The 21473-nt window shown below is 35.4% G+C and overlaps 1 protein-coding gene across 4 annotated transcripts; it reads left to right on the plus strand.

The window, feature by feature from the left end:
• Positions 1–768: 768 nt before the first annotated feature.
• LOC148878502 (DEK domain-containing chromatin associated protein) lies at positions 769–14474 on the plus strand. Of its 4 annotated transcripts, none has more exons than XM_088955726.1 (13): positions 769–1065; positions 1716–2575; positions 2683–2716; positions 4127–4206; positions 8268–8327; positions 8856–8966; positions 9671–9751; positions 9853–9936; positions 11464–11914; positions 12733–12827; positions 13209–13239; positions 13607–13812; positions 13885–14474. In XM_088955726.1, exons 2-12 carry the CDS (start codon positions 1802–1804, stop codon positions 13777–13779), a joined length of 1974 nt encoding a protein of 657 aa, XP_088811852.1. In that variant the 5' UTR covers positions 769–1065; positions 1716–1801; the 3' UTR covers positions 13780–13812; positions 13885–14474. The 4 variants fall into 4 exon arrangements, with proteins under 4 accessions (XP_088811852.1, XP_088811843.1, XP_088811866.1 ...); XM_088955717.1 differs by having other exon boundaries at positions 1728–2575; XM_088955734.1 differs by lacking the exon at positions 769–1065 and adding an exon at positions 1419–1531.
• The last annotated feature ends 6999 nt before the right edge of the window (positions 14475–21473 follow it).

A 21473-nucleotide genomic window follows, 5' to 3' on the forward strand; every position in this document is an offset into this window, starting at 1 on the left:
GTGGAACTGTGGGAATAGCTATTGGGTGGTAGATCTGAGCCCACTCTAGAATTTATATAATTTAGGTTTCATTTTTTCTTCAGTCATTTGTTGATTGGGTTCAGTTTGGACGGAAATATGTACAATGTAAAACCTTGTGTTTTGTATTGTTTTGTATATATTTATATCTATGTTCTTTTTAAACCGAGCTTTAATGCAAAATTTGACGGGAAACATCTATGATACAGAAAGAACTTTGTCCAATAAATAATAATCATTATTTTTAGTTTTCCATTCGTTTCCGATTTTCCACCCCAATTCACAGCGTTACGCTGCCTTTTTCCCTCCGAGCTCAACGGAAAGGAAGACAATTCCTTTTACCGATTCCGAAAGTCGGTAGAATCTTGGAAACGCATGTACTTGCTTCAAATTCCGTGAGGCTTCCAGATGCATTGCGGCTCATTTGTTCCAATCGGATTCCGAAATCCGAAACCTGAAGCATGGGTATTTCGGTTCCAGTTTTTTCCTTTTCGGTCCGAAATGCAACATCGAATTATTTTATGGACTAGCTGCTGTCTGAGATTCGGGATGTGCTAACTTCGAACGTTGACCGCGGTGGTAATTGCCGATTAAATCCCCGAGGAGTTAAACGGTGGCGATAATCGTGGTTGGAAGAGAGATCAAAATTCAGCCGTCCAATTTGCCTCCTAAATCAAAAATTTAAACCCTCCCACTTGGCGGAATCAGGTGCCAACAGAAAAAGATACTCGAACCGTCCGATAAAGAATCGAGCCACGCAAGCCGGTCCCGTTACCTCCAGTCCTGAACGCTCCCTCCTCATTTCTGACCGTTCCGACATGGCATTTAATTGCCTTTAAAATCCGGATTTGAAGTCCGAACTACAAAAGCTGAGCCTGAGAAGAACCTCCCGTTGATCATCGAGGAGGGAAACGAAAAAAAGCCCTCTTTTTTTTGGGTTCTTCTCCGGAGAGAGCGAGAGTACAACAATCAAGAAGAATAAGAAGAACAAAGATTTTCCACAGAAGCGCGCTCGACTGCAATCGTTTCGGAGCTTTCAATCACTCTGTAAGTGAGGCTTTTAGTCACACTGTTGAATTGCTTCTGTTTCTGATTCCCTAGATTATACTTTCTGTTGTTGTCTTGGGGGTGCTTTAATGGCGAATATTTCTCTCATTTTCTTAGGGTTACAAAATCCTGATGGAACTTACTTCTTGTTTTCTGTTGCCTTTTTGTTATGTTTACGTAGTAATCTTTTTTATTGATGTAGTGGTCTCTTCGGGCCAGTATGATCTTTCATAGGCGTAGGCATGCCCAATTTTTCGAGATTTCTTTTATCCTTTTCTGCTTAATTTTTCATCCTAACTCATTACTGGATGCTTTGATGTTTGTTTTCCTTTCTTTTGGTGCTGTGAGGTTTCTCACGCACTTGGTAGGGTATTTTAGAAATTTGATCCGAAATTTCGGCTTCCAGCCTGAAAAGTCGCCGATGCTTCATAGTTTTATGACAACAAATTCGTTATAGGACAATTTGGTATCCTACGACTTTTTCGCTACTGGTCCTACTTGGTTTCTACATAGTTATAGTGTTTCTTCTTCTTCTTCTTCTTCCTCCCCACCCCCTCTCTCTCTCTCTCCCCCTCGTTGTGGTGTTTAGCTAAAAAACATGCTCTTTTTATAGTTGGTTCTAGGAGACACTTGGAATTGAAATTTTACAGTTCCTTTTAAAGGTTTGCGAGGACAGAGGACTTCTAGTATCGTCGTCTTTTTTGCTCGTAGTATTTCTTGGAGGCTAAGGATAGCCATGGCGGAGGCGGAGACGGTGACTGATGTTGCTGATGCGCCAGCAAATGGATCTTGTCCGCCTGAGGATACAGGCGAAAATGCAGCCTTGAAGAAAGAAGATGACAATAATGGAGTAAAAGAAATGGAAGGACATAGTAAAGAAGATGAGAAGACAGAGGCTGTGAAAATGGATGAAGACTGTAAACTGAAAGAAGAGGAGGGTAAAATGGAAGAATCAGAAACTGTGAAAACGGAGGAACAAACAGGCTCAAGGACAGAGGAGGAGAGTGAAGTAAAGGGTGAAGAGAAATCTGAAGAGAGTAGGGAGGAAAAAACAAAATCTAAAGAGACAAAGTGGGGGAAAGGGTCAAAGAAGCGTGGGAGGGGACGGAAGGTTGGCAAGAAACAGGAGACTGATAAAATGAATGTAGACAATGACTTGAAAGAAGAGAGAGAAATAGAAGAACCAGAAACTCTGCAAGTGGAAGAGGAAAATGATTCAAAGGAAGGGGAGAGTGGAGAAAAGGTTGAAGAGAAGGATAAAGAAAGCAAGGAGGTGAAAACAAAAGAAGAAGAGAAAAAGGAGGGCAATGGGTCAAAGAAGCGTGGGAGGGAGAGAAATATTGGTGAGAAACAGGAGGCTTCTAAGAAGGATGTGACTGAGGAAAATACCAAGGATCCAACCACTCCTGTGCTGTCGTCTTTTGATCGACCTGTACGTGAGAGAAAATCTGTTGAGAGGTTGGTGATATCTATTGAGAAAGAAGCAGCAAAGGAGTTTCACATTGAAAAGGTGTTTCTGTTTGGCATTGTTTTACTTTTGGTTCCTGTTGTTCCTTGTTGGCTTCTGCATTCGTTTGTCACTGTTGTTTAGTTCTTCTTTGGCCTTTAAAATTGCAGGGCCGTGGCACTCCATTAAAGGATATTCCAAATGGTATGCATCTAAACTGCAACTACTTTGTCTTAGTATTGCATATTTTATTAAAAGCTCATCATGTATTAAACTTCTAGTTGATTTATCTTATTTCCGTACTCTCCAGGTATATATTAACAAGTCTACAGATGTCTACTTATTTGTCTAAGTCTTTTTTTCCCTATGGTTTCTGACTATTTAATACACCAAATACCTTGGTAATGCACTCAGTTTCTAGTGACTGGTGATAATTTTACATGCTTGTTTCCTGATTAGATGTGCTGAGACTGCCCCAGTTAGATTTGTTCGTCCTTGTTATATTTTCTAGTTTGAGTACTTCCTGCACTGTGGCTACTGGTTCTATATGTTGAATCTTATTTTGAAAAATTTCTATTCTTAATCCTTGGAAATGGCTGTGTTAAGTGATTAGCTTAGTCTTGATTTTGGAGCTCAGTTACACTTTTTCTCCTATCAATGTGGAGGGAATAGGAATAGTCTCAATTTCCCTTTGCATTGGCCAGCAATGTACTTAAGACCTCTTTTGGTTTACAAAACAATCTACTTTCACCTACAAAGATTATTGCAGACTGAATTGCTCCAAGATTCCTTCACCCCTAACACAAAAAGGTGGATCAGGAATGTGAGGATGCAATTTGGGCACTTTGGAGAAGTCATCAAGATTGCTCATCCATGGTTGGGGGGGGGTGGTAAGGGAAGGGGGATGGGTTACTCCCCATTGTGTAGCCCCATGAAGCAAAAAAAAAAAAAAAAAGAGATTGCATTATGGCAAAGTTGCTGCTTTTAGTTCAAGTGTCTCATATGAAGGCATATATTGGTCTTTGAGATGATTTTGTTGGAGGTGTGACTCTGAAATTATCATTACTCGGATGAAAGGTCATCTAGTAGGACCTACTGTTCTGGCCACTTGATGAATTTACATGTTTCTTACAAACTGTGTGCAGGTTAAAAGTTCAGTTGTATATCTCCATTAGGACCTAGAACTTCTTCTTCCTGAATTGAAGTCCCAATTGTAATGCTGATACCCCTTATGGAATATTTTGCCTGAATTCCTATATCTAGAATATTTTTCCTTATATATTTGTGGGATTTTTACATTTCTGCTGTCCTTATTTTTGGTTGCCATAGAAAGAAAGACTAGTGTAAAAAAGATGACATACAGTATTCTCTATCAACTTTATATTTTAATTTTTTTATCAATGTAATATTTGTATGCTGGTTAATCTTTGTTACCATGCAAGGTTTAATGGTTTCTTTATTGCTTACTTACTCCTTAGCAGCAGGGTTTCTTTTCCCTTTATGTTTAACCATAAGTCCTTTGACCTCAGTTGACATGGGTACTTGTGAGGTCTGTGTGGAACTGAGGAAACTTAAACTCATGTATGTAAGATTTGCTTCTTATTCACATTTCAGTGGCATACAAATTGTCAAGAAGGAAAACTGATGAAACTTTCAAATTGCTTCACTTGATTCTTTTTGGAAGGAGGGCAAAGGTAATTTTATCTATATTCTAGATTTTTTATTTTTCTGTAATTATCATTATCTTTTTTATTTACTACCTTAGCAACTTTTCTATCATCTCCTATGAATCTTGTATGCTATTTGCTTCACTTGATTCTTTAGGTCATCCATGTAGAGTTGTAGATATTACCAACTAGGCCACTTAGTGAACTAGTAGGAATGAATAACCTGAGGTCTATGATACCTGTACGAGGATGCTTATATCATGTTGGATACTTCAATTTGTACTGTAAGTTTTACATTTGAAACATTGTCCGACTGTGTCTTTTCCTTATTTGTGTAACATAGCTAGGGCAAGTTGATGGTGTGGGGAAGATTTTGGTAAATCTGAAAAGGACTTGGTCTGAGTTATTTATAAATGATCTGAGGACTCAGTTTGAGAGAGGATATGGTCCTCTATCCTCAATAGAGTGAAATAGTCAATCAAGATCTGTGTAGCCAACCACATGTAGTTGGTTTCTGCAGATGTTTTTTTATCAGCAATAGAAGTAAAGATGATGTGGGGAACAATGGTATTCTCACTGACATAACAATTGGCAGGACCGAAAATTGAATTTGGTTGGTTTTACCAATTTATTTTGAACAAATAAAGACTTCTCTGACCTGTGTATTAGGTGGTCATAAATCAAATGGCTGCCAAATTCATGTATGTTGCATTTTTACATTGGAGGTACTTTGAAAATGTTGCCTTCAATGAACTTATTTGAGATTTGGGATGGTTAAGTTGTATTGTTGCCTATGATCTGTTCACATGGATTTATTCAGGCCTGTAAGCAGGGAAAGAGTTCATGGACAAAGAAATAAGTTTTCTCCCAGTTCACAATTCCAGAATTCCTGGCTGTTTCTGATTTTGGTAAAATTTGAGTGTTTTAATAGTTATTTTCTAGTTTATTAATGTCTGGGGTTAATCATTTTAGAGTGGAATTAATTTGCACAGTTTTATCAGAGAGTTTTCAGAACTGATAAAGCTGGTTGTAGGGTTAGTTTGGTCTTTTTGCTTTTATTTCTCTGTTAATTCTAGTGTTAGATATTGGGCCTTTTGTCTCATGGGTAATGATGTAATCACAACATTAATATAATAAAAGAAATTGGGGCAGCAGTTAGAGATTGATAGTGCTCTTCGATCTCAATGAGCTTTCAGCCCCTGTTTTCCAACTTCTTCTCTTCTCCTTCTCTTCTACACTAATCCAAATGATACCTGGATTAGAGTTGGGTTATTTTCAGATTTATTTTGCTTATTTTCCCTGGTCTGATCACAGACTACATGAATCCAGCTTTGCCATTCTGTTCTGTTTAATGTCATATCCATTGTTAAATTATGAGTGCAAATTTTCCCTTAAGCATATGCCATGTTAATAAAACCAATTTCTGTTTGTTAAAAAGAATAGCGCCACATTTTTCTCTTAACCTATTTTTCTTGTGTTTTGCATGATTTTGATTTTATGAGATGGGTGATTGAGTTGTCTATCCAATAAGACCAAGATCTTGTAAATTTGACTTTTTTTTTTCAGTTAAATTGTGGCCATTTTATTGAAATGTCAGTTTTTGACGGGATTTGAGTCTTTCTAATTATTTAGGTCAATATTGGAGTTGCTTTTTTTTTTTTTTAGTTGTGGAAGGATTAACAAAATGTTGTTGGAGTTATTTTATGAGTTAGAAACCGTATTTGGTTGTCCCTTGGGTTATGTATAAGGTTTTCTTATTTTGAAGCGGTTAAAACTTAAAAGTTGTTTTTGAGTCTAAGTAGGAGTCTTTAAGGGGTGATCTGATCCCTTATGATCAGTCTATGAATAGACTTATTGTAGTTGAAATTTTAGAGTTGAATTAATGGAACAAGTAGTTTGTTTTAAAGTTATTTGTGGGTAAAAGTGTTTTCCCCTCTCTCTCTTTCTCTCTCTCTCTCTCTCTCTCCTCCCTCTTAAGGTGAAATATTTCATATCTCTCTACTTGTTTCAATTCTGAACATTTTTCTCTCATAATTCAGACCCCTAAATTCACCTTATTTAGATTTTTCTCCTTTTCATCCTACATCATGGCTATTGTCTATCATATGAATATAATCATACCCTCTTATAGGATCCCTGTCTTTTTTCCCATGTTTGTTTTGTGTTGATGAGTGAGGATCAATCACTTATTTTTTTTAGTTTTTTTTTTTATAATTTTTTTTTATGGATAACTTTTTAAACTTTTATTAATTGTGGAAAAACTCTGGAGACATTTCCCCAATATAACTTTCCATTGTACTCCTTGATTAGCTAACTTGTCAAAGAGCCTGTTCACTGAATGTTGAACCAAGGAGAAGATTATTTTTGACTGCTCAGCCAGGTGCCTTCTCTTATAATATGGTTTTGTCATAATGCTAAGCTATTGTTTTGAAACCAGTGTACATGTTCTTTTTAGTCACCCTCTACCAGCAAATTATCATAGTTAAGCTGTTGTCTTGACTCTTCACTTTGGTCCCCACTGCTATCTCATATTGCTGGTTTGATGGAAGCTCCCTTACCAATTCTGGGGTGGCTGGAGTTGGTGGAAACCCGAAAATTCTCTTTACATGAATGTAGCAGCCTTTGTGCCTTTAGCTCTTCCATCTGGATGTGGCTTCTGCAAAGGTAAGCTGGTCGCTCTCACTGACAGGTGAAAGCAAATATGTTGCTTTTCTGTGCCTTAATTAGGCAATTGTCTTCTTTACATTGTTCAGATTTGATGGATCATCAGAGTTACACTCATCTGCTGCTGGCTCAGAAAGATTTTGTGAACGTGTGGCCATTGCGTGTGCATGCGCACAAGTGCAAAGCAACAGCTGCAATTAGAGTTGTTTTTTGGGGGGCTGGTGCTTTTCTTATTTTTCTCGTGTTTGAACATCCTTACATGTTATAAACAATTATATTTTTTATCTACTTAAAATTCACAATGTAATACTGTATGGGAAACACTTGTTAAATGCATGCTTGACAGCTTCTGGCAAAGAAAGATGAACCTACATGTCTCCAGCATTTTGTTGGGAATGTATTTTGTGACATGGTAAAAAGTCCTTAGGAAGAACTTGTCCATATACAATATGATATTATTATTGTGTTGGAGTATTTGTAGCATAGTTATCAAGGCATTGCTTATGTGGGCACCTAGGCAATGAGGTGCTGTATGTTTTTGTTGCCTTGAGTTCTACCTTTTTTGCACACATTAGGTGCCTGCCTATTTAAGGAAAATGTTAAGGTGGAGGTGGCTGCCTTATAATCAATTCAACTAAGCATCATTCCAAATACATTGGGTTGGCTTGAATTTTGTTCTTCCATTCTACTCTGTTTAGTGCCATGTAAACTCTTAAAGCATGGATTCTCAGATCATTTCTAACTACAACCCATGTCCTATTTGGCTTACTCCTCTTCTAGACCCTTAAACTTGCAACAGTTGACTTCTTACTGGTGCTGTAGATGTTCTTCTCTGCACATGACCAAACCATCTCAGTCTATTCCCTCATTTTATCACCCATTTCTATCCATCCCAATATTTTCATTTCTTACAAAACATATTTTTGGAGGCTTGGACAAAATTGTTTCTTGACTGCCCAACACTTATCTTCTTGAATTCATTTACTTGTTATCTTGCTTTTTGTTTATATCTTGATGTAATAAATTAATACTAACGAGTTTTTGATTCAATTTGCTGGTGGCCTTCTGCCTTGTTTGTTTGCTTGTATTTGTGCTTTTAGGGAAATTCATCATCTTGCATGTGCCTTGCTGTTTTGTCATATGGAAGTGATTTTATTGCAATTTATCACTAGAAATGTCATTCCCTTATGAAATGGATGATATAATGCGTTTTGTGTTGATTTTCATTATTATTGGCTATTCTTTTATTATTTCTCAATATAAAATAACAGGAAAGTGAAAATATGTTGAAATTCATTATGCAACAAATTTGTAAAGTGTAAACTATAATTTCCTTTTCTTTTTTTTTTTCTGATCAGAAACGATGGTTGGCATCATTTTAGTAATCAAAACTGTTTCTTTGTGACTTCATTTTACTGCTGCAGGCATCTCATGTCAAGAGTAATATATCCCAGTTTTCTGGTTTCATATGGCATGAAAATGAGGTAATGTATTCAAAGAGATCCATTGATTTTCACTTCCCTTTGTGTGATACTTTTATTTTATTAGAAGGCAAAAGAGACTGTTGCATGGACATGGGTATGGTAATTGGACTCTGACCCATTGTCATGGAGGTTGACTCTGCAATATGAATGAAACATGACACTTTGGAATGTGTTCAAATTAGTGTTTACTATTAAAAAACTTTTCATGGCGACATACCCTGTAAATTCAATCATTATATACCTAATAGGATTTCGTGTAAGTAAATCTAAATATGTTTTCTTGTTACCAAGTAACATTGTATGGGAAAATTGGAATCCACTATACACAGTCAAATACACAGGGAGGAGGAAAACCATATTAAGATGTTTCCCCTCAGGTGCCAGAACCCAGAATCATACTTCTTCCATTTATGAGAGTCCATGTGATATGTGTAAATATATGGCTGATTTTATTTGTAAGGCTCTGGTTAGTAGCATTATATAAGCATCTATTTTGTTTCCTTAATTTAAAATCTGTTGTAATTGCAGGAAAAGCAAAAGCTGAAAATAAAAGAGAAACTTGACAAGTGTGTGAAAGAAAAATTATTAGAATTCTGTGATGTCCTTGACATACATGTTGCAAAGGCTACAACAAGGAAGGTCTGTTTTCTTAACTACATATAGATCTTGTCTGTGAAAATCATCTGCCACCGTTATATCTGCAGAATTATTTCTTTCAGGAGTATTATATATTTACTTAATTTTGTTGCAACTAGCCAAAGATACAGGCATAAAAAACATAAAATTCCCAGCATTGTGTTATTATCCATTTGTCCCATGTTGGTAGTATGGGATGCTAATGTGAGGTATCCCACGTTGGTAGTATGGGATGCTAATGTGAGGTATCCCATATCGATAGTATGGGATGCTGTTGTGGGGTATATATGTGCTTGGCTTCCCTCCCTCTAACAGCTAGCTTTTAGGGGTGAATTCTCCTGAGGCACATACCACCTTGCAATGTATTCTCAATTCCTTTTCAGAGGCGTACACCTAAGGGGGAATGCCATTCCGGTTCTGATTCCGGACCCTATTCCCATGAACCAAACAGGACTTAGATGTCATTTCTCATTACATATGTCTTGCCAAATTTAAATAAAATGCAAGTATGATGATACTGTTACACTAGGCATGCACCTGTATCCTGGTATCATAGCTAGCATCAGATACCTTTGTGTTGCCATTTTATATTGTTTTTTCACGAAATTATCTAGATTCATAACATGATTTGTACGGATAAACTAAACAATCATCATGGCAATTCAATAGAAGTTTTCACTCTAAGGAACCTCGATTTATACATGCAGGAAGATATTGTGACAAAGCTAATTGACTTTTTGGCAGCTCCACAGGCAACTACTGATGTGTTACTTGCAGAAAAGGAGTTGGTTTGTTTGCCTTGCCTGGAGCTTGTTACTGAAATGATGCTTGTCTTGAGGGAATTGCTTTCATTCTGATGTTTGTGTTTGTTTGTCTTTTGTTGAATCAGTCAGGTAAGACTAGAAAGCGTAAGAGGGTTCTGAAAAGAAGTGCATCCAAGTCTGGAGACACGTCAACAAGAAGCTCACGAAAGGTATTCTTTCTTGATGAACCAGCAAAATGCATATGGTTGAGCAGTGTATTTGTCATTGGAAATGTATATTGTTCTGTGCTTTGCTAGGTAGTTGCTGTCAAGGGGCCAGGTAAACACAATAAACCCAAAGCCATTTATTACATTCTGTTTAAGGTACCAGTTCTGATGGGTCAGTTTTGGATCCAATATTTGTGTTCTGAAATAAATGCGTCTTAGTGTGTCTACTCTGATCCGGCTCAATAAGGACCCAACTAGTTTCCTAGTTGGATCTTTTAATAAGCTTTCTTGAACAACCCATGAATCTTCTCCAAGTGGCATCTTAATTTTGGACTCAAAAGAAGTCCATGCTCTTCTCCCCAGCTTTTGTTCAATTGATAAAAAGTTAGGCCCAAAGTTGGTTGCCGATTTTCAAAATAAAGCCATTTTTATTGGCAATTATTTATTAAAAAATAAGACTTTGAGCAGCAATAATTGATTTGCAAAAGCTTACAAGGTCGAATTGCTTAGGTTAAAACTTTGAGTGGCTATTATTACTTTTTTTTATGATCAACTGTAAAATATAATTTTATTAAAAGTGAGGGAAATGACACCAAGAAAGGCACTTTTGAGCAAGACAGGGTCAGCAGGGACAGTACAGCACAGTTTAAAGATGACCACATATCTCTTTAGTTATTAAAATGAAGTTCTACTTTGGCACTTTGCATGCTCAGTACCTGGACAAGCCCAGGCTAAGCTGTCTCTTGACACCCCTGATTTGGCTAGAGTATCAGCAAGATCATTAGCAGACCTTGGAGTTCATTTGAACAAGAAGTTCAAATTCCTTCCCAAGGACAAAGCTTTCGTTATTGAAAAACCAATACCTGATTTACCTGCGTTGCTGAGACTGCAACCATGAAAATTAAGCTTTAGCCACCAGCATCTCATGGTATCCATGCCTCTGCTTCATCCTTATAAACAATATAATTAAGGCATTGCCCATGTGATTGAGTAGACCCTGCAGTATGAATGTAATTATCTTAGTAGGGGCAAATGTAGAACCAGCATTCCGATCAACACCTTTTGAATTGATCAAAAAAAAAAAAAATCAAACACCTTTTGGTTTTCAAATGTTTTAACAAATTTTGAAGTTTCTTATTTTGGACAATAATATATTTTACTGGTGTTTTATGGCAGAGATAACAAAGTCTCTGTTTATTTTGTTTTGGACCGAGGAACTGAAATAACTGCATTTTTTTTGTTTTTAAAACCTTTCTTCGAACGAGGGATGCTATAAGAAATGATCTGTTTTTTGACAATCAGGTGTAGTCATGTAACAAAAAACATCAAGTTTGTAATTTTGTTACTGTACATATGACATTAAGTATATCATACGTGTGCATGTTTATATATGTGCATTACAAAAATTGTTTAATTTTTTAAAGTCACCTACATAACACTTATCTTTGCCAAGCCAAAAAGCACAAGTATTGCCTGTTTTCTTTAGTTTCCCTGCTCATTACATGTTTGATTTACTACTGTGTTAAACAGAAACAAAGGTCTGAAGACACTCAAAAACAGAAGGGGAAGAAGAGTGCAGCTGAAATAGAAGATGAATCAGAAGAAGAAAATGGTGTTCCTGGTGGATCTGAGGATGAAGCAGCTGACCATTCTGAGAGAGAGGAAAGGGAAGATGAATCTGCAGATGAGTCTGCAGAAGAGACGAAGAAACGCGGACGTGGTTCAAAGAAGCCAACACCAAAAAAGGAATCTGCTGGGAAGACTAAAACCAAGAAAATAGCAACCCCCCAAAAAGCTAGTCCTATCCAATCACCAAAAAGAATTCCTAGCAAATCTTCATCCAGGCATTCCAAGGCTGACAGTACAAGCATTACAAACCCAAAGGTGTCAAGAAAGAAGAAAATTGAAGAGGCCACTAAGAAAAAAACATCAACTCCTGTGAAATCTGCTACTAAGAAAAAGGGCACCAGTGAAAAAAGTGGTAATGTTCAATTTTTTTCTCTAGTATTTTTCTTCGGTTGTTGACAACAGATGAGGAAGCAATTTTATTGAAATCGAGAAAGAAAATCAAAGAAAAGCCCCCAGGCTTCCCCCATGATGGGAATCAGCTTAAAGCATATCAGATAAGAAACAAACTGTTCCTATGCTTAAATAAAAAAAAAATATTCCTATGCTTATTTGCTGCTAGGCAGAGCTTGTTCAGCCTACTACATTTCTAGACAGCAGGGATAGTTTTGTGATTTTGCATGTTTGAGTGTTATTTTTAGGAACAAGTCTTATTTTAGTTTTGTTCCTCGTTTTGTTTTTTTCGGTTATAGTTGTTTGGGGCAGGTTTAGTCTATCTAATTTAACTTCCTTTGTAAGTTTAGCTTGTGGGGCAAGTTAAGTAGTGAGGACAGTTTCTATACCTTGGGAAGCTTCTTTTTTATTAAACTTGTAGGCTCTTTGGGAGAAAGAACAAGTGAAAGCTTCTCTACAGAATTTGGTGTGATTGCCAATTTTAGGGTGTAATCGTCCATCCTTGGTGTTGTTGCCTAGGATTGTGTCTCTTACATTCCCCTCTTGTTCTTTATTCTTATTTGATATTTTTGTTTGTGACCATCACTTGAATTTAGTTGCAAAAGAAGTGCTGAATCACAAAGATCCTGCATTTCACTCTTCCCCCTATTATTTTTCTGATTGAAATTAAAATCTAGTAGTTTCTGTTGCATAAATTTTAAGAAAATCAAGATGATGAACGGTTCTGACAATTCATTTATTATGATTAACCATGACAAGAAATTGCCTTTGTTTCTTAAGGTAAAAAGGCAATTGAAGAGGAGGAAATGAAACCAAGTGAAGATGAGCTAAGGGATGCAATATGCGAAATTCTAAAGGAAGTTGATTTTAACACGGTATGCTGCTTATTTTTCTGCTTTATAGTGTGATGTTAGAAACTTAGAATATAAGTATGCAATCTAGTTAATCCAGACATTCTGTGATCTTTGGGCTCTGGCCACTGGCGGGTTGGCCTAGATTTGCATGGTCTTTTGATCTGTATGCTCTCTTAGCCACATGTTAGTGTTCTCATAAGTTTCCCCAGGAATTTCTCTTGGGTATCTTGCTCTAATTATTTTGTTATCTTCATTTATGCTATCATTTCTATAGTTCATTCTTTTTTCTGTAGTGTCTTTCATTTCATCTTTCCATGTATTATTTGTGCCTCCAGCTATTCATTATTATCCTGGCATTCTTTTATTTATGCTGTTTTTTTTTTTTTTTTTTCTATTTTGCAGGCAACATTTACTGACATCCTCAAGCAACTTGGTATGCACTCTCATCTATCCATAAATATTATCGTAGATTTGGTATCTTTAGGATGCAGGAAACTTCAGTAGCATGATGCTGCTTAGACATATTCTTATTGCTGGCTTCTCTGAATTGTTCAATGTTTAATGCCCTTATCTTATTCATCTATCAGTTGCATTGTTTTCTTCTTTGATCAATTGATCTGGTCCACGATCTTCCTGTGCATGTCTCTGTATTTGCTTGTGTATTAAAGTGAGGATTTCTCCAAATTAAGAAAAATTCCTCATAGCATCTGTTTGAATGCTTAAGAAAACAAAGTTGTTTTTTTTTTTTTTCCTTCCAGTTTCTATACCTAATCTGCTGATAAATATTTACCTTCTTTCAGCTCGCAGATTTGATACTGATCTCACATCAAGAAAGTCCGCTATAAAGGTCATGATCCAGGAGGAGCTGACCAAACTAGCTGATGAGGCCGAAGAGAATGAGGATGACGAAGATGGTGAAGGTGATGCCGAGAAAGACGACCCAAAACCTACAAGCCATGTGGTGGGGACTTGACTGTTAGGATGGGATACAAAAATGAAAGAAATGGTAATATAGATGCTTTTATCCTTTCCTTTCTTTGGTTATTCTCTGATGTAAGTATTGTTTTGGTCTGGCCAGATGTAATTTATTGCAAAGGTGGTTTACTGCTGACAACCCGAGACAATTCCGTGTAACTTGTTCGTGGCTGCCGGTGACAATGTGTTGTATACACAAATACAAATATGTAGCCATTTTCTTTCTAGTTTGTTTTTACACCATTTATCAGCTAAATTATGGCGTCTTGTAGGCTGTAGCATTAACCACAAAATGGAACGTTGGGTGTCATCCCTAAAGAGCCTTGGTCACTTAAATCCATGGAATGTACGACACCTAGTGGCTGAGATTTTCAACCCTAACCCTATGCTGATTTGTTCTTCATTTTTTGTTCTCTTTTTGTTGGTTTATGATACGCCATCGGGTTTTCTGTTGTACGTGTAATGAATTGCTGGAAGTCCATTGTCCAGGTGTCCAGATTTCTGTGCAATACACCATCCAGGAGCATCTATGCCTTTGAAGTTTGAACTACGTATGAATCAAACGGTAGTGAGTACTGAGTGTTCTCTAAATCTATATTTATATATACTGGTCAGGCCCCTTTTGATGCATGGATGTTAAAATGAATTGTGGCAAGTGTTTTATTGATAGTCAATTTGGCCGAGTGGTATCAACTATTAAGTTCAACCCATATTATCTTGGGTTACACGTTATTAGATAAATTTGTGTTAATTTTTATCATTACATTTTATTAGTTTTATTTATTACACTTGAATGCAACGATGCATAGGTTGGGCAATGCTGAATCTTATCCATCTTAGCATTGTGTTACGTATTGTTTAATAAATTAAAAGAACAAAAAATCTAGAAGCGATTATGGAGAGGGAATTTCTTTTTTTAAGGCAAGTATAAATAATGTTTATTTTAATAAACTATTTTTTGTTAATTTATTCATTTTTAAATTAATAAATTATTTTTTGATAAGTTTGCCAAACCTAATAATTCGTGTGGTTGAGATAACAATAACACCTAATAGTTTCCAAGGCTCGTAGTTCCAACTTCCAAGTTTCAAATTTTGTTATGGGATCGAGACCGGGCCAGGCGACCAATTAGCTTTTACAATAAAACCGGATTTTGAAATAGCTAGATTTCCAAAATATTCACTTGGGCCAAATCCTTAATAATTGATCATATTAATGATTGGCAATTTGGGTTGCATGATTACCTAATGTTTCTTTTTGGCTTTATATTGATATTAAATAGGTTTTAACTATGAATCATGAGCTTTACCTTGCTTTTCCAATTTTTAACTTCCACAATTTTATTTTTCACCTGGTCAAGTGCTTGGCCCGAATTGTTGGAATTGTCAATCGGATCCAGGTTTCTGAACACTGGTCAATGGTTCCAATTCGGCTATTTAGCAAATGACCACTTCACTTAGTTTGCATCTTTCATCCTCCTAAGAAAATCTATTAGGGCTTTCCATTTATTTAGATCATATCCTGCAGCACAAAACATGGCAACCAAAATAAAAAGATGCATTCCAGAATAAAATGAACTATACGGTATTGATCAATTTCAAGAGAAACCTATACCTTATGCACTAGAGAAAAAGCATAGAACAAATGAGACGATTTTTATAATTGTACATGACTTTCTTCCCCTGATGAAATTGGAGGATTCTCCCTTCTTCGAACTAGTTTTTTTTTTTTTTTTTTGGTGTGATAAAACTCCTTGGAATTTATGATCAACTTTTTTTGCCAATAGTCAGATGCATTCTGCTGATAACTGTACACATCCTAGGAGAAATAAGCATCAACAGGAGTTCCTGGAAAAAACAAGGAACCAAGTCTACTAAATACAAGCCTTTAAGCATTGCCAGAAGCTAGTGTTTTCAAAATTTGTCGCCTGACTGTTTATGTTTCACTCCAAAACTGTTTTTTGGCCAAGAACCATTGATTTGGTTGACGAACCACTGACCTAGGCGGTTGAACTGTCCCGGATAATGGCTTTTGGCCATTTTTGTTTTTTTAATTTTTAATTTTTTATTTCTCAAAGTGGCCTATCTGTTTGACCCAAGAACCGAACCCCAGAACGTTTCCTTGTCTGGTCTGGTTTTAAAAACCTTTCTAGAAGCTTCTTTTTGGTATATCTCTGTACTGAAAACAGAAATGTTCCCATTTGGTATTGTGGATATGCTATAGTAACAAGACAATATAATGTATGTCATAAGTGAGATTTTACAAGGATTAAGTAATATAATGTTGGGGTTCTGTCTTATTTTTCAACTGTTGGATTATTTTTAATCTAACAGTTGGTGTGGTCCCTCTTTAGGCTAAATAGGGTTTTACATATAAAATGTTTTTTTGTAAGGTTAGTTTTTGAGAGAGTGAGAGGTAAAGAGAAAGAAAGTACTCTTGGTGTAAGAGTGGAGTTTTTCTCTTGTTTTTGTTCTTTAGGTTGTAAGAGAAAAATGGAGAGTGGGTGTATAAGTTCTAAGGATTGGTTTGGGTTGCAAACCACAAGATACTTGTATTGTTTCTTAGTTTCTTTCATAGTGAAAACATTTTTCATATCTCTTGTGGACGTAGGCGGTAAGGCTGAACTACGTAAATCCTTTGTATTCTTAATGGCGCTTATTTGTATTTGTCTTTGCTTTGATTATGTTATTTTTATTGCTGTTGGATTTTCTTAGTTGTTATTTCAAACACTTTGTTGATTTATTTTGTGGGTGATTGTTGTGAGGCCCCGACAAAGTGGTATCGGAGCTCCAAGGTTGGTGTTTACAAACTATTTATGAAATTGCTCAAGAGACACTAGCAACAAATGGCACAAGTTCTCAGTTTCAGATTGAGAGGTATGATGGCAAAGGCAACTTTACCTTATGGTTAAGAAGGTAAAGGACATCTTGGTTCGACAAGGTTTGGCTAGAGCGTTGAAGGGAAATGATGGTAAGCCAAAAGACATGAAGGATGCTAATTAGGAAGACATCGAGTCAAGGTGTGTTAATATGATTGCTCATAGCTGATAACATTATGTTTAATGTCATGGAGGAAGATTCTTCACCAGAGTTGTGGGAAAAAGCTTAACTACAAAGTTATACATGAAGTGACATTTATACAGGCTAAATATGGGAGAAGGTGGGAATCTTCCGAAACACCTGAATGTGTTCAATAGTATCTTGGATCAACTAGGGAATGTCGATGTCAATGTGGAGAAAAAAGACAATGGCCTTTTGCTTCTTAGATCAGAAAGGAAGGTCATTTGATAGGAGATTTGAGAGCAGCATGTCTAAATCCAAGGCCAAAGAAAAGGGCAAAGTACAACGCTACAAATGCAAGGAATTTGGTTATATGAAAAGAGATTGTCCTGCATGAAAAAAGGGTGGGAATGAATCTGGAAGCATGGATATTGCATCGAATGATGATGGAGATGTTCTTACAGTCTCTGAAGGTACATGCAAAATTTCTCCAAATGAGTGGGTTTTAGATTTTGGGTCTTCTATGCATATTTTCTACAAGAAGGAATATTTTGATACGTTTCAAGAGAGGAAGACAAATATTGTCTCATTGGGTGGTGGATCTACATGTGACATCACAATTGTTGGGACAATGAAAATAACATGTTTGATGGAGCGATTCACACTTTGAGTGGTGTGGCATATGTTCCAAAAATGTATAAGAATCTAATATCACTAAGTTGATTGGACTCTGATGGTTGAAAGGTCTTTGCTATAGGTGGAGTTATGAAAATCACACGTGGCGGCATGGTTGGGAGTATAATGGTTTCCATGGCCTTAATAGGATGTTGGAAATAGAGTGTGCAAGGTAGTGTGGCCACATAGAGGGTCTCTTTCCAAATAAAGTGGAGACAAGTGCTACAAGTTTCCTACGTACATATGATGGTGAGAGTAATATTTCTGTTGGGTGAGAGGAAGGATTGAGGTCCTTCTCTAGAGTTAAGTAGGACTATTAGTGTAGGTGCAGATACACAAGTACATTGGCCATTTGGTTTAAATCAGGTGGAGTCAAGACCAAGTGATTCAAGTTATGTATAGCTAGTGGTGTTTGTTTTATAAGGCTAATGGAGATTTACAGTGTTTGTGAATAGGTGGAGGCATAAATGGTAAATCTCCAAGGTTGTTGAAAAATAAGTCAAGGTGGAGATTATTGGGGTTATGTTTTATTTTTCAACCATTGGATTATTTTTAATTGAACGATTGGTGTGGTTTATCTTTAGGTTAAAGAGGGTTTTACACACAAAAAGTCTCTTTTGTATGCAGGGTTAGTTTTTGAGAGAGTGAGAGGTAAAGAGAAAGAGAGTGCTCTTGGTGTAAGAGTGAAGTTTTTCTCTTGTTTTTGTTCTTTGGGTTGTGAGAGAAAATGGTAGAGCAGGTGTACAAGGGTTAAGGGTTGGTTTGGGTTGCAAGCCACAAGGTGATTGTACTATTTCTCAATTTCTTTAATAATGAAGAACAAATTTCATCTTTCCCAAGGACATAGGCGGTAAGGCCGAACCACATAAATCCTTCGTGTTCTTGGTGGTGCTTATTTTTATTTCCTTGCTTGGATTTCGTTATTTTTGTTACTGTTGGATTTTCTTGGTTGTTATTTCAAACACTTTGTGGTTTTATTTTGTGGGTGGTTGTTGTGAGACCCCAACATAAAATATGTGCATGCATATAAAAAATGTAATAAAATATGTGCCTTGTCAAGCTTCAAAAAAGTAGTAAAATATGAAAAAGTATATGCAAAAATCCCCCTCCAAAAAAAGGGTTAACCAAAAAGCCTCCAAAACCAAATTATTAGTAGGGCTGTAAATGGATCAGATTTTGTTGACCTCGGATTAGAATTCAAATCTTAATGGATTAGGATTTGATTTAGATTTAATTCAATTCCACTTTATCTTTTTAAATACAAAATAATTATAAATTTAATTACCTTTCAACTTTTGTATATAATAAATTAATGTAAGTATAACATATTACATATATATATATATATAGCAAGATAGTCCATGTTTACCCCACTCCCCAATAAATTCCTAAAATTTCTCCCCCTAATCTTTATGCACTCTTTCTCAATTAAAATGTTCATATTAAATAATGTTAATATTTAATCCAACCCATATTCAATGAGTATTAAATAGTGTTATTACAAAAAGTTCATAAATATGGTGAGTAAATTAGCAAAAATTAAACATTCTTATTAGTATGGTTAATAAATTACCAAAAATTAATAAATATTGTTATTAATTAACTCATCATGACTTTTTAAAAGTATTTTGGTAAATACTATTATATACATGTTAATTTACAACATTTTATAGAAATTGAAAACTCTTTAATTAATTCATTTTGAAAAATAAAAGATAAATTAATGTAATTTTGTTAGTAAAATACTTAATAAAAATAAATATTTAATAACAATTTAAAATAATTTTCAATAAATCTCCATAATTACACAAATGTGATAAAGTTTTCACAAAACTACATTTTTGTAAAATAAAATTTTGGAAATTAAAAGATATAATGTTGTACTTTTGGAAAAGTTTTGAAAAACTATTGAAAATTATCTAAATTTTATTGTAAATTATTGAAATTTATTAAAAATAAATGAGTATGGGAAGGGAAAACTGTAATTTGAACCAATAATTACACAAATTATTAAGATAAATTAATATAGTATTGGAAATGGGAAATTATTGATTAGTTTATATCAGAAAATATAAGATAAATTAGTGTAATTCTGTATATAAACCATCTGAAAAAATAAATTATTTAATAACAATTTAGAAATAAATTTGAATAAATTTTCAAAATTATACAAACGTAATAAATTTTCAAAACTTTGCATAAAATTACACTTTTGAAAAATTAAAGATAATTTAGTATACTTTTTGAAATTTACCATGTGACTGATACTCAATAGCTATATCTTTTTGGTCATTTTTGTCATCAAATTGAATATTGGGTTGATGGGGAGTGGGTGCTTTGCCTTGAATCTACGTGACGCTATGGATGGGGCAAGGAAAATTCGAGGATTCCCCATCCTTGATGAGGAGTTGATGTGTTGCCCTGAACTTGCTCGACATTGAGGACAATGCGGGGAAATTCAAGGACTCCCCATCCCTAATAGGGAGTGGGTGTCTTGCCCTGAACCCGCCTGACACCAGGGATGGGGCATGGGGTTGAGTGTCTTGACTATGGGGCGGGGATAGGGATGGGGTGCCTTGCTCCGAACCCGCCTCATTGCCTATATAATTATTAATTATTAATTATTAGTGGAATTAATAAAAATGTTAACTTTTGTAATAATTTTTATTTATTTAATGTCAATCAAGATTTCATTTAAAAATAATGAAAATAATGAGAGTTATTAAAATTACTACAAATGATTAAGAAAATTAAATTTATTAAAAAATATTTTTTCATATTAAATTAACAATAATTATTTTCTGTAAATCAACATTAAATGAAAAATACAATTATGAAAAATTTAAATTGTAAAAATAGCATTGAATATTTTTAGTTAATTGATAGCAAATTTTGATTATTAATTTATCAATTAATCAATAGTAAATAAAATTATTCAACCACTCAGATTTTCCCATGCATCGCATGGGTCCCTGCTAGTAATATAATATAAAAATACATTTTTATAATTTTAGGTATAATTATATAAAATTTATATATTAAAATCAATAAATATTATCATATAATTAGATTCAGATTTGAATCAGATGCAGATTGCAAATTTTGAATACAATCAACACATCATCCAAATTCAAGATAATTAGATTGGGCCGCAGCGTTTTTGAGGTATCATTAATTAACAGGTGTAATTATTAGTACTTATTTGAATTATCACATAAGAAGACAATAGGGATCTTAACCTTATAAAACTACCAAAATTTGTAAGGTATTGATTGATAAATGGTAATCTATCCATTTAGGGGCCATCAGTACTTGATATATTAGTACCGTCACTACCCTACCCTTTTACCCCTCCCAAGGCCCTACATAGATAGGTTGGACTAACATTGGATAATGGTATTTTATTGGTAAATAGAACCTGCCATCCGGGAGCATGCCGGATGATTCCGACCGATCGACTTCTCTCGCAAGGAATTTTTTATGAAGAAGCCGATGAAAATAATTCATATCGTCTTTGTAGGATTATAGCCAGAGGCATTGGCGGCAAATCTATGCAGGAGCATTTCTTATTTGATACATTGGATCAGCTCGATAGAAAAGTGGAAATATGAGTGCTCGCCGCCGGCAACCGACATTGTCCACTGATGCTGCATTAATTTGGGTATTTTTACTGAATTATAACCAAGTATGGAGAAGAATTCAGATGCTGATACGAAAGTGGCGTTATCCCATAGTCAATATTTTGTGATCTTTTATGGAATATATAGGGTATAGACCAACACCCAATTGGCCAAGAAATCATACAGATTTAATGCATGAATGCGGATTGATACCCCTTCCCCCAACACCCAACTTACTGTAGACGAATAGTAGAATTTGAGAAGCCATTCTTCCTATTTACAACAGGCCTTCATTCAAATATCTCCATTAAATGGGACAACACAACAGAAGGAATTGAGATTTCTTTAGGTTTCAAGAATCCAGCCCAGATGCAGCCTCACTGTATGATCGATGTCCC

This window comes from Nelumbo lutea, chromosome 1, assembly GCF_056320005.1.
Source record: "Nelumbo lutea isolate HS-2025 chromosome 1, American lotus-T2T, whole genome shotgun sequence".
NCBI classification, from domain to species: Eukaryota; Viridiplantae; Streptophyta; class Magnoliopsida; order Proteales; family Nelumbonaceae; genus Nelumbo; species Nelumbo lutea.

Bases quoted from the DNA above. Each gene is read 5' to 3' on its own strand.
- LOC148878502 (XM_088955726.1), top strand. From the start codon at position 1,802: ATGGCGGAGGCGGAGACGGTGACTGATGTTGCTGATGCGCCAGCAAAT. The intron at 4,207-8,267 runs GTAATTTTATCT...TTACTGCTGCAG, and splicing joins TTTTTGGAAGGAGGGCAAAG to GCATCTCATGTCAAGAGTAA. The intron at 8,967-9,670 runs GTCTGTTTTCTT...TTATACATGCAG, and splicing joins CAAAGGCTACAACAAGGAAG to GAAGATATTGTGACAAAGCT.